Below are 12,876 nucleotides of genomic sequence, written 5' to 3'. Positions count from 1 at the left end.
CATTACTACGAAAATTCATTTTTAAACTGGAGTGTTTATTGTTTATAACTTTATAAGTAATGTTCGTAACATGCAGAGACGAGCGTTTGACAAGTCTCTAGATATAGACATTATGAATATTCCAAGTGAGGCGTTTATCCAACTTCAGACCTATTAGTCCTAATTATTTCAAATTCGAAAATGTTTATGGATATTTATAAAAAGAAACTAAATACAATACGAAATGTTTAAAAATATAGCTTAAAAAGCATCAAAAATTCAAAATCTTTAAAAAATTGTATCATGCATAGAGAATAGGAAAGTAATATCATAAATGACATAACTATTAGGTGAGAAATTAAATTAGATACTTATTAAAATAGATTATTTGATTTTGTCAGAAAAACAGGTTGTGCGTACTCTTGTTATTCTTTAATTTTATTTTTATATTTCCTAATTATTTTAAAAAACACATGGAATTTTCTATTTTGATCTTTCTAAAGTATACAAATAGATCCAACAATTTCTAACAGAAACCGAGAAACCACTCTCAAAGTTCAAAATCAAAGCATTTTTTCTATTTTATGCAGTGGCGTATCCTAAAGGGCCAAGGGGGCACATGAGCCATCATCCTCCTCATTGGCCGTAATTGTTGTTTTTTATAAAGATTTATATTCTTTATTTGTATACATGAATGCATATAGTGTGTGACCCCACTTAAAAGAAATTTTAGATACGCCACTGATCTTACGCATGTGGATAAATGTGTAAGCACAAAAAAAAAAGTAAGTTAAAAATAAAACTTAAACAGTCAAATCTAGTGTATTTTTCCAATTTCATGACTGAATGCAACCTAGTTTCAAGATTAACTATACGTTCCAGCAGTTCCACGCTTTTCCGTCTTCATCAGTTCCTCATGATTACTTTGTGAATATATTTTGGTGCTATTTCCAAAACTATATGTTTCAAATCTACTTGGGATCGACCGGCTACTGGCTAAAGGCACAGAGATCATTAGGAATTTATGATCCTGCATTTAATATTTTATTATGAAGCAGCTCTTGTTGAGTACTTCTGGCCATTTATATTAAACTACTCACGAAATATCAAGGTACTTCATCACAGGACATAGACTATATTATGCTACATAGCCTGTGCCTATATTGATGGGGCATTGCCGCATTGGGACCTCGACGTTAAGCATATGGGGCCATCCACCTAGATTGTTGCGTTACTGGCCTGTGGGTTTAGTATTTTGCATGTATTAAAATTGATATTATAAAATCAATGGTATTAAGTTACTTTTTTTTTTAAAAAAACTTATGGAAGTTTGAGCAAAATCAGGCAAACTATCACACATCACAGCATCACGATCGCTCGTACAATTTTTTTATGTGCGGCGCCAAAGGAGTATAAAGAATTGAGATTATGAACAATATTAACATTATTAGAGAGAAAACATTATTTATAAATGTTTATCATATATGTTTATGCCATTTATGGATAATATTATAATAATTATCCGACGGATTGATCGATGACAAAAATCAAACCAACGAATGACAAACAAATTAAATTAAATTTTTTTAATAATAAAATCAAAACTTCTTTTCTGGTAACACTGGTATACCGTTTCTTATTATCAATGAAAAATTTGAAAACTCAAAATATCATTGTTTATTGATATCGTTGATATTAAACTCATATAGTATAGATGCGGTTTTGTAACTATTTAGTATTTACTGTTTAGTTTGAAGTTTATGGATTCACGTCGGATGTGTTAATAACCACTTCAAAAATTTAAATATGAAGCAGAGTAATAATCCTCATCTGGAAAAATGCAGAAAACTAGTTCGCACACATCTTGATTTGGTATTATTGTTTACTGATTTCTCGTACAGTTATATTTTAAATAGTTAATATTAACTCATATATTTTTTAGCAATTATTTCCATCTGCATTATTTTGGGCTGATAAAGCAGCTACATTAAGTCATTTTGATCCAAGAGATGTGTATCAACTAGCTAGTTGCATGTTCTTGTTAAAACAATACCAGAGAGCAGTTGTACTGATAAAAAATAAAGGGTTGGATAAAGTAAGAACAATCAAATTAACAATTAAATAAATAAACATTTGTAACTAATTTATTTTTAGAACTTTTAATTACAATTATTTTTATTTTTAAGACTGATATGTTATGTTACTACATGGTCTTAAGATGTTTGGTAGAAGCCAAAGACTATACAGAAGCAGCTAATATTATTAATTCAGAAATAAATCCAACATCATGTAATGTATCACTTCAACAACAAGATATGAAGTCTCATGATGGATTGACTCATTTTAATGTCAGTATACAATTTTAATCTTAATAACTAAGAATGAAAATTCAAACAAAAGTAATTTTTTAGGTTCAAAGTGCATTATTTTGTATTAAAGGAAAAATCTATGAAGCACTGGATAACAGAAATTTTGCTACAGATTGTTATAGAGAAGCTTTGAGAAATGATGTACATTGTTACGATGCATTTCAAGCTCTTATACAACATCAAATGTTGACTTCATTTGAAGGTTAGTTGAGATTTATAAATAATAGTTATTCATTTTTACATACTATAAACTGTGATACTAGGCAGATTATACCATAATATAATACCATGATACTAATTATGTATAATTATAAAAATTATAATTTATATACATTTGAGTAAAACCAAAGCTAGCTACTATTACTTTGACTTTTTTATTTTAATTAATGCTATTGAAACTATTATCTATTATTATCATATGATCTAATTTTTATAAAAATAATATGGTTTAATTTTAATATTTATAATTATAAGTAATTATGAATTTACTTCAAATAAAAATAAGTTAATGTCTGTTAGATGATGTTATAGATTCTATAAATATTAGAACTTTATGAAAGTATTATATTGTTTATAATTGTACTGTATAATATCTAATAATAAAATAGTTAATGTTTTAATAATGTCTTGATACCTAAACATGGTTGTTAAAATAACGAATAGGGCTGTCTAGTGTCAACAACATGGAACTAATTTAATAAGTTTTTTTTTTTTAAATAACTTGAAGCATACAGTTTAATTTAGTTTTTTATCTATGGTCTAGAATTTTATAATTATATAGTTGTTTTCGAACTAGCTTCTCAATCACTTTTTTCTTGGTCTATGTAGTTAATCAATGCTGATTTTGTAGATTTAAAAATAACACTCCAGATATGGCATGATTCTGGGTTTTAGCCATACATGACATTTCAAATTTAGAATCATCACTAGTTACTTACATAATAATTAATACCATAAATACTTTTAATACTATTTATATTTTATACTATTAATACTATTATTATTACTTAATTGTTAGTTCTGAAGAAGGATTAACAAAACTACATGAGAGCAGACCAACAGCTATAAAATAGACTGAAGAACTTATTATACATTTGTGTTTTCTCTTTTGTTATTAGTGTTGATGTTATTATAATTTATTATATCTACATAACCTTTTTACCTATATCTTATATATCTTATTACTTGTTTAATTAGTTGACTATTTATCTTAATTATCATATCCATTTATTTGTTTAATTTTACTAATTTTATTTATAAATTTCTATCTAAAAATACGTCAAATATGTCATGTACAAATATAATATTGTTAGTTCTCTTCTTAAAAATTCCACTATGAATTCATTTTAATTTTATAATTTGATATTTTGATCATTTATGTACATTTAAAGACCGTCAATTCTATAATATCAAACAATAAAAATAAAATTTGTTTTAAACTAAAAATTATTTTGAAAATTAAAATAATAATAATATATTTTAATATTTATTTTTCAAACAAACAAACAAAATAATAATTAAAACAATACATTATAGCTGCAGGTTTGCAAGCGTATCCAATAAGCATAGGTATGCTTGTAGACGGATGAGCTGGATAAGAAGTAAATGTTTAACCAGCTTTCAGCGTAATTATTATATTATTAAATTCAAATTAAATTACTACAAATTATTATTGATTAATATTATAAGAAATCATATTGAATAGATCAAAACACACAGAAAAACAAGAAATGGAAGAGAGCGACAAAGAATAGATCCAATACTATATTTCTGTGCCTAAAATATAGTTTTTTTAATTTTTAAAATTAAAAATTTCTTACATAGAATCATCTAAATGATGAACTCTTTATTTTAGTTTGATTTAGTTAATTTACCATTTAAGTTTAACTTTTGAATAAATACAATAATTTAAAGCTGAATTCAATTTATTTAATTTTAAACTACTGAAACTCTCTAATATAAATGTATACAATATCATTAATTTCTAATATTCGTGTTATTCAATATTACTTTCAGAACAAATGTTAATTCAGTCATTACCATGGAGCAATCATCCAAATGATTGCATTACAAAACCTTTGTATGAAGTACTGTTAAAAAAATACCAAGAACCAAAATTAACTGGTCCGTTTTCACAGTTTGATATACCTGTTGAATTAATAATGGATAATCTGGATATTCAAGAGGCTGAAGCTGAACGACATTACTATGCTTGTGCATACAAGGATTGTTTTCAAATTACAGAAAGTATTTTGAAACAAGACCCATATCATCCTGACTGTTTACCTATACACATTGCTTGTTTAGTAGAATTGGAAAAATCAAATGGTATGGATATTAGATACAAATGTTGAAAATTTAATTAATTTATCCTAAATTTTGGTTTTTTTTTTTAGAGTTATTTTATTTAGCACATAAATTAGTGGATCTTCAACCTGATCAAGCAATTGCATGGTTTGCTGTTGGATGTTATTATTATCTTATAGGTATTTAATAGTTATTAGTTTATTAATTTATGAAACAATTGGTTTTATATTGTATTTAATTATAGGAAAACGTGATCAGAGTAGAAGATATTTAGGAAAAGCTACTAATCTTGATAACACTTTTGGACCAGCTTGGTTAGCTTATGGTCATTCATTTGCCGTTGAAAATGAACATGATCAGGCAATGGCAGCTTATTTTAAAGCATCACAACTTTTGAAAGGGTTAATATTTTTTAAATTTTGATCATAAATAATATTTTTTTAACACAATATTATACATATTAATTTTTTTTATATGTTTATAGATGTCATTTGCCTCTTCTATATATTGGTTTAGAGTGCTCATTGACAAATAACATTATTATGGCTCAAAAGTATTTAAAAGAAGCTTTGGAAATTGCTCCAAATGATCCATTTGTGTTACATGAATTGGGAGTTATTGCTTTTCAAAGTCATAGGTATGTTAAAATGTTTATATTTGTATTAATGTGTATTTAAAGATGTTGCAAGTTTAATGAATTATAAATTATTTTTAAATTTACATTGTTTATAACTTTTTAAGTTAAGGTAATGGTTGTTTAGTAACACCTTACCACAGAGCTTTATAATATTTATCAATAGTAAACCATAATAATTATTAATAATAGTTATTAGTGTTTGTTTGTCCTTAGTACACCACTCTGCTATAGCTATTTATAAGAGCCGAACAAATTAATATTTATAATTTGACCTCTTACTTATTTTTCATATGTTATATTGGGTTTCTATTAAAACTCCTTAATCTCTTATTTTTTTTCAATGTTTAAACAAATAAAATTTAATTGCCATAGATAACTGGCCAAGGGTAGGTTTCTGTATAAATTATAAGGTACATTTTAAATATAATTTGAAAGATGATTATATTATAGGGTGTAGAATCGTAACATTTAATTAAACCAAATTGTATTAATTATTAAATTTACATTAATTTATATTTTTTTTTACACCATACTACTAAGTAATAGTAAAATTAGTATTATAAATTACATTATTTAAGTAATAAATGAATCGTATTTTAAGGTATAAAGAAGCTGAATCAAAATTTCTTGAAGCACTTGAAAGAATTAAACAGATAAAACAACCTATAATAGCTAATAAATGGGAATCACTATTTAATAATTTGGGTCATGTTTATCGAAAAATGAAAAATTATGACAAAGCTCTTGAGTATCATAAACAAGTAAGACACATCACACAAAAATAAGTTGCTAATTTTTCATATTTTAATTTAAACTTTCATTGTTTTTAGGCATTAGTTATATCTCCTATGAACACATCTACATTAACGTGTATTGGATTTGTTCAATCACTCAATACCAATTTTAGAGATGCTGTAGATACGTTTCATAAAGCTTTAGGGCAAAAACGAGAAGATACATTTAGTAGTACTATGTTAACGTGTGTTTTGGATATTTGCATTGAAGATCCCCCTTTATTTAACGATTATTCAGATGAGGCAACTGAATCATTGAAACTTGAACTAAGCAAAAAACTTCCAAAAACCAACAGATTGTTAAAAATGAATGACGATAATGATGTTGTACTACCATTCAGAAACCCTAATTTAAGACTCTGGAACAGAAGGTTAAAAAAGAAAACTGAAGAAACAACCAATTTCCTTGATCTTATAGAAGATATCCCCCCCTCTCCTGACAGTCCTATAGAAGATACCAGTAGTAATATTAATATAGAAGATACCAGTAGTACTCATGTAGGTGATACTAGTAGTGCAATGGTTATAGATTCAAGTTCTGCCGCAGATAATTCTAGTGTTAATATGGACTTGTCAACAAATATGTCCTGGAAATTCTGATAGTTTTAAGTAATATATTATTTAAAAAATTAAATGGATACATTTTTATATCTATTCTTACCTTGAAAAATATTGAATTTTAAAGTATATATAATTTACTAAATATTTTATATTACAAAATAAATATAGATATAATTTTGATTACTGTTTGATTTGTTTTGTTTTTGCTAAATATAAGTATAGACCAAATAATGAAAGTGAAGTACTTTTTCTTAATGAAGAATATGCAATAAGTTTTGGAAACAGTAATTGCATTAGTTGGGACTAATAAACAATATAATAAAACTAGTTTTTAAATTCTTTATATCATAAATGTTTAGTAGGTAGTATCTTTTTAATACTCAATGAATTATTAAATTATGCATACAGTAATTTAGTTTTCAAACTTTATTTAACATATGTTATTCTTGAAGTCAAATTATTTTATACCTTTGGCTATCAAAGTTAAATAGTTAAATGTAAAATAATCTAAAGAGACAATATTGGCACATCTATGAAATACCTTTATAATACTTTTAATGCTAATTATGCAGTATATTACTCATTTCTTCCGAAATTTTCATTCAATTATAAACTACATGAAAGTTAAAGGTAAAGAGAAAACAACTCGAATCAATTATAGTAAAAATAAATAAACTATATTTCACAAAATTAAATAAGGATATCATGCATATAATTTTTGTAATTAAATACAAAATTCAAGAATAGTAATATCAATGTGACAAATAAAAAGATACTGCTGTTTGTAAAAACCTCAGTAATATAATAATCTTTTTGATTGCCCATCATAAAAAAAAAAAAAAACACTAATATAACAAATATTTTAACAAAATTGTACTCTTAATACATAATAAATTTCTCAAAAACATAACAATAAAAATAAGAAGTTAATTTTTCATGTTCACTGTTCCACTTCAAACCTTTAACAAATAAACATATAGTAAGTAAACAAATTAAATATTAAATTCATGCAATTTCCAAACTTACTGATTATGTGTGGGTGAAGAAAAACTGTTGTTGTTGGGAGATGTAAATCTTGGTGGTGAACTTATGCTAGTTGGAGTGTGCTTAGAATTGCGCATCAATGGACGATGTGTACTTAATGTAGTACTTGTATGTTTCCAATTCCAACATCCACGGCAATAGTAACGATAGCACAATTGATCTCTACAGAAATACGGTCCTAGTTGAATATTACAAACACTACAGGCACTGTCTTCCAAGTATGGATCAACCTGAATCTAAAAAGATTTAAATTAATAAAATTTAACATAAGTAAAATTGTAATTAACTTACTATTTTACAAAACTTAGGAGTCTTAACTTCCACAAATGATGCAGCCACAGCTTTAGTGTAAGATTGGTAAGTACTGAAAGTTACTCTGCCTGAACCAATTGGATATTTATACTTGTCAGTATCAATTCCTATGAAGTAAAAAAAATTATTAAAAACTAATGAAAATTGATTTTTTAGTTCAAATAGTACCTGCATATGAAACGTTGCCAAATAAATCATCCATAATTCTAAATAATCCTTGAGCATTCATCATACCATGCAAGGCACCTACAAATACTGTCCTGGTGGGGTCCAACTTTTGAGAAGGATGTTTAACACAATTACTGTCATTTATTAGCCATGGAATTACTTGCACTTCTTTGCCTTTCATTTTTCGAGACGATATTTTGAAATAATAGTTTCCATTTGACCCTTTGGTACAAGATTCTAACAATTGTTTTACCATTTGATCAGATTGCATTATTACATAAACATAACCTTTCGGCTGATTTATGTTAGTTGAAGTGCCAGGCCATTCAATTTTAATAGATCCAAATTGACTAAAAGCTATAGTTAACCCATCTTCAGTTATATCCCATGGTACACCTCCCAAAAATACTTTGCATGAATAATTTGGAGAACTATGCACAATTTTAGGAAGTTGACCACTCCAAGTAAATACTGGATCTTTATGTAAACCACCTAGAATAAAAAAAAATATTAAATATGTATTTATAGGTACATCAACATATTAATACAGAACTTTCAATTATACATAAATGTAGTATACAATTTCTCATAATATACATAATTACATTAAATAAATAAAATATAGGTATTTATTTAAATACGGTCTTAATGTAAATATGAATTAATACTTACTGTACACATTACGATTAAAAGTCCGATTTTCAACTTGGTTATTATTGCTATCATTCTTTGGCCTAGTAGGTGACCAAAATGGAGGAGGAGATCTCTTCTCAAAGACCGGAGACTGACCAGCAGCCGGTGATCCATATCGGGTGGGATATTGACTTTGGTTAGCCAATAACGTACTTAGTAAATTCTGAGTTTGATGATGTATATTCTCACCAGCAGACAATCTCCCACTCGATATGCGCTGCATATTAGCTAAGTCTTGTTCGGTCAATGGAGACGAACCATAAGGATTAATATTAACTTGATTCTAAAAAAATAATAATAAGTTTAAGTTATAAATTAAAATATTAAAAAATAATAAAAAATATGTATAAACATACTATTAAATCAGCTACAGCTTCCGGGCTGTTTGATATGTCTGAATCATCTGGAGTATTAGATCTAGACCCAAGCATGAGATGCGAAATAAGTGGATCGCTACCATCACTAAATGTAGGTGAAACACGATATTGTTGTTGCGGAATCTGATAACCACCGTAGGATGCAAATGATAAATCCAATTTAGGTCGCCGCAAATTTTTACGCCCGATGTCCCCGACATCTTCAGATGGACTAACACTTCCAAAGTCTGTCATATTTGTCACACTTCGATCTGGAAGATATGGCAAATGGAGAGAGTTACGTCTTAAATTTGCCAACTGCTCCTAATAAAAATGACCAGTACGTAATTAGGTTTATTTAAAATTCAATAATTAAATCACATAAAAAAAAAAAACAATCATAAATGTACGTAAAAAGAAATATACATGGCAACGATTATTGTTAAAATCAATGTCAGAGAGTTTAATGAAATTACGTTAGCCATAGATGTGATATTATTGTATGTTAAATAATATATCATAAAAGTAATCAACTCACCTGTGCTGTATATTGTCGTGTTGAATAATTAGGAACAGATTGCCGACCAATCATTGAACTACGAAGTTTATTTATAGAAAAATATTCTGAAGAGTTTAATGAATCGACTAAAAAAAAAAAAATGTAAATTAAAAAAAAAAAAAATTGAAAATTAAAAATAATGAAGTAGGTATGTACTTACCAGAATTCCTTGTTGGACTTAGGCTTTGTTCAGGTGAAGAAAAGAAACTATTGTAGTCTCTACTGCTTCTATCTTGACCTACGGAAGGAGAAGTAATTTCCGGCACGTCTTGGTTTTGAAAAATTGATACCTAAAATTAATTAAGTTATTTTTAGCTTTCAAAAAAAAAATAAAAAAAATTCGTAATAAGTAAAATTAATTTGATTTTTTTTTTTTTTTTTAATTAACGGAAAAAAAATGATAAATAATAAAATAAAATGAATAACTTACTCTTCTAAATGTAGACATGTTTGTAATTTGAAAATTTGAATAATAAATTAGAATTTAGAGAATTAAGAATTTATATGGAATAAAGGAGATGAAAATAAAACCTAATTACGAATAATTAAAAACCGCGGGTCTTAAAATTGGTAAGACCGACTCGACACTCGGCGACGAACTAACTTGAGTTCCTCGCGGACTCGGTCTATTCGAACTGTAAATTACTGCGCAATGTTTGTGCGCAGCGCTTTGGGCGGCGGTCTCTGATTGGTTGACAACATTTCGTGTCGGCCAATCAGAAGGTATTACAGAATACAATACACCTCTTTAATGTTTTTCTCGGATTATGTTACACCTCTTTGAAATTCCACGTACCTATTTAATTTTCTATATATATTTTATTTATAGAAATATTTAATTTTTTCATGTGGTAAGTACACAATAATAAAAATTAATAAATACAAAACATCGCCGTTCACAACTTTACCTTCTATATATTTTAAAACGAAAGACAAAGATACTATAGGTATAGGTATACCTACTACGTACTAGGTATTTACCTATATAATAGATTTAGCAAATTATGGTGGTATATATATATATATATTTACATTTGCTCATCACGTATATATTTGAGTAAAAATTGTAATTATAACAATAACTGCAAACATCGATATATATTGCGGTGATGGTCTTCATAAAACTGCAAATAATAAACTTTTACATTTTTAATAATTTATTTAAAAAACGGAAGCTAAGTGTAACTATGCTGGAATTCATAAAGATATTATATTACATTGTCATAAGCCCGTAACAGGGGGGTCCAGAAGACCAGAACCCCTCTTCAGTGAAATTTTTAAAAGTAGAAACATTTTAGTGGTGAATATATAGTTTATATTGGCTATATAACTGTTTTCAAATAAGAATAATTTTGTATTTTCTTTAAAGCAGTAATTAAATTAAGATAAAATTTATCATTTTAATATATTATTAAATTTATATAAGTGTTCATAGAAGTATTAAAGTGGATCCAAAAGATGTCCTAAATACATTTATTTTACAAGTCTTATATAATTTTATACGCAAAAATGACGAGTGTTCACTGTCCATTAGGTATATGTATATTAAAAAAATGTTGATCTCTGAAATTTGTCTGAAAACAAATTAACGGCCTTATTAAATTCGATAATTTGTATATTATTTACCGGGGGTGGCGAACCTTTTTGGGGTCAAATGCCAAATTTTCCCAATCAAAGTTTTGAAAATTTTTCACGTGCCCAAATTTTAAGTTTAAAAATAAAGTTATATTGATGTATTATATATTATTTTATTAAGTAAGCACACCTTTTTTTTGTTATTATAATTTTGAAAATGTATATAATTTGTTTCTTTGAATTTCTTATAACAGTTATAATAAATAGCATAATTTTTAATAGTTTAAATTGTTTCACGTGCCATTGAAATTTGGTCAGCGTGCCATAGGATCGCCACCCCTGTTATACACATACAAATTATACGTACCTATTTGTAATTTATAATAAAAGTATAAGATTAATTATAAGGTAAGGCACTTCCAATAAGTCCCGGTGAGTAATATATTTTATACCATCTTCTTCTAATATATTAAACGAAAATAATTGTATAATATTTTTATTTGACATACGAAATGTCGCAATCATATACCTATACATTTCTAAGAACCCTATATATATATATATACATTGGCTGTTACAATAATTACTAATTAATATACTTATTATTTATCAGCTATATTTATCATAATTTTTAATATATATATAATATTCAAATCATATATATATATATATAGGTATAAGTATAATAATAATTAATATATAAGCGAAACTTGGTTAACTTATTTGGAGGATCCAAAGCTCTGTAGGTTCTGTTTCTTTATATTAGGTATAATCTTTGATATTAGATAACTGCATGAATAAATATAATATTAAAAAAAAAAAATAGAATTAATAGAAAACACTTAACCCGCATGTGTATACACGCACAACTAAATAGTTTTCGTTTTACAAACATCATGGAACATAATATGGCACATTTGCTTTTAGTAGAACCACTATAGAACTAAACTCTGTGTTGTTATTACTACTAGTTACTACTATTGTTATTTGTTAGCCATTTAATATAGAATAGTTGAACTATTATTTATTATCAAATTTAAAGGTAAAAACATTATCTGTGTTTAACAGGTCTTATTTGATATTTTAGTTTTTAAGGCTATAGCGATAGATATAGATATAAGTATTTACAATACTTATATATCTATTGCTTAACAACTAATATTTCAAAAAAATTTAATGCTTAAGCTCAACTAATAATGTTCTTACCTTTAGTTTTGATAAAAAGACAATTTATTCTTATATATATATATGTTGTAACTAAACTATAATAACTGCAAAAAATCGGTTCTAATACGAAACGTAAATTTTCTTTGTTGTATTTTTGTTTGTAATAAGACGGAGACAACATTTTCGAATTACTGCAGGTTATATTGTGTCCTCTTGGATATGTTAGATTTGATTATTAATGAATTAATTCATAATAAATATATTGGTACCTATATTATGTATAAAGGCGGAGGCCAATGTTATATTTAGCAGATGAGCTTATAGTCTCCGATAGTCTTGACTCTCGATAATAGCT

General features: G+C 26.6%; 2 protein-coding genes across 3 annotated transcripts; one reads left to right on the top strand and one right to left on the bottom strand.

Moving 5' to 3' along the window:
- The first annotated feature begins 1,685 nt into the window (after positions 1-1,685).
- Positions 1,686-6,743, top strand: LOC113561040 (cell division cycle protein 16 homolog). Its single transcript, XM_026967223.1, has 10 exons — positions 1,686-1,851; positions 1,922-2,074; positions 2,166-2,327; positions 2,391-2,550; positions 4,365-4,676; positions 4,745-4,834; positions 4,900-5,056; positions 5,140-5,292; positions 5,894-6,053; positions 6,123-6,743. The coding sequence occupies exons 1-10, from the start codon at positions 1,786-1,788 to the stop codon at positions 6,684-6,686; spliced, it is 1,977 nt and encodes a 658-aa protein (XP_026823024.1). The 5' UTR covers positions 1,686-1,785; the 3' UTR covers positions 6,687-6,743.
- A 559-nt stretch (positions 6,744-7,302) lies between these two features.
- LOC113548188 (cytoplasmic polyadenylation element-binding protein 1) lies at positions 7,303-10,364 on the bottom strand. 2 transcript variants are annotated; one of them, XM_026948927.1, is made up of 9 exons: positions 10,210-10,364; positions 9,940-10,069; positions 9,759-9,865; positions 9,221-9,544; positions 8,844-9,147; positions 8,172-8,663; positions 7,983-8,110; positions 7,674-7,927; positions 7,303-7,606 (listed from the first exon to the last, which is right to left on the bottom strand). In XM_026948927.1, exons 1-9 carry the CDS (start codon positions 10,225-10,227, stop codon positions 7,588-7,590), a joined length of 1,776 nt encoding a protein of 591 aa, XP_026804728.1. In that variant the 5' UTR covers positions 10,228-10,364; the 3' UTR covers positions 7,303-7,587. The 2 variants fall into 2 exon arrangements, with proteins under 2 accessions (XP_026804728.1, XP_026804729.1); XM_026948928.1 differs by having other exon boundaries at positions 9,221-9,538.
- Positions 10,365-12,876: the final 2,512 nt, after the last annotated feature.

Source organism: Rhopalosiphum maidis, chromosome 4 (assembly GCF_003676215.2).
Source record: "Rhopalosiphum maidis isolate BTI-1 chromosome 4, ASM367621v3, whole genome shotgun sequence".
NCBI classification, from domain to species: Eukaryota; Metazoa; Arthropoda; class Insecta; order Hemiptera; family Aphididae; genus Rhopalosiphum; species Rhopalosiphum maidis.
This window is presented reverse-complemented; position numbering and strand designations above follow the sequence as displayed.

What these genes read in the sequence shown, in the direction of transcription:
- LOC113561040 (XM_026967223.1), top strand. Translation starts at nt 1,786, where the DNA reads ATGAAGCAGAGTAATAATCCTCATCTGGAAAAATGCAGAAAACTAGTT. An exon ending in TTCGCACACATCTTGATTTG is followed by an intron (nt 1,852 to 1,921) that starts GTATTATTGTTT and finishes TATATTTTTTAG; the next exon opens with CAATTATTTCCATCTGCATT. An exon ending in GCATCACAACTTTTGAAAGG is followed by an intron (nt 5,057 to 5,139) that starts GTTAATATTTTT and finishes ATATGTTTATAG; the next exon opens with ATGTCATTTGCCTCTTCTAT.
- LOC113548188 (XM_026948927.1), bottom strand. An exon ending in CACGACAATATACAGCACAG is followed by an intron (nt 9,545 to 9,758) that starts GTGAGTTGATTA and finishes CATTTTTATTAG; the next exon opens with GAGCAGTTGGCAAATTTAAG. An exon ending in AAGCTGTAGCTGATTTAATA is followed by an intron (nt 9,148 to 9,220) that starts GTATGTTTATAC and finishes TTATTTTTTTAG; the next exon opens with AATCAAGTTAATATTAATCC.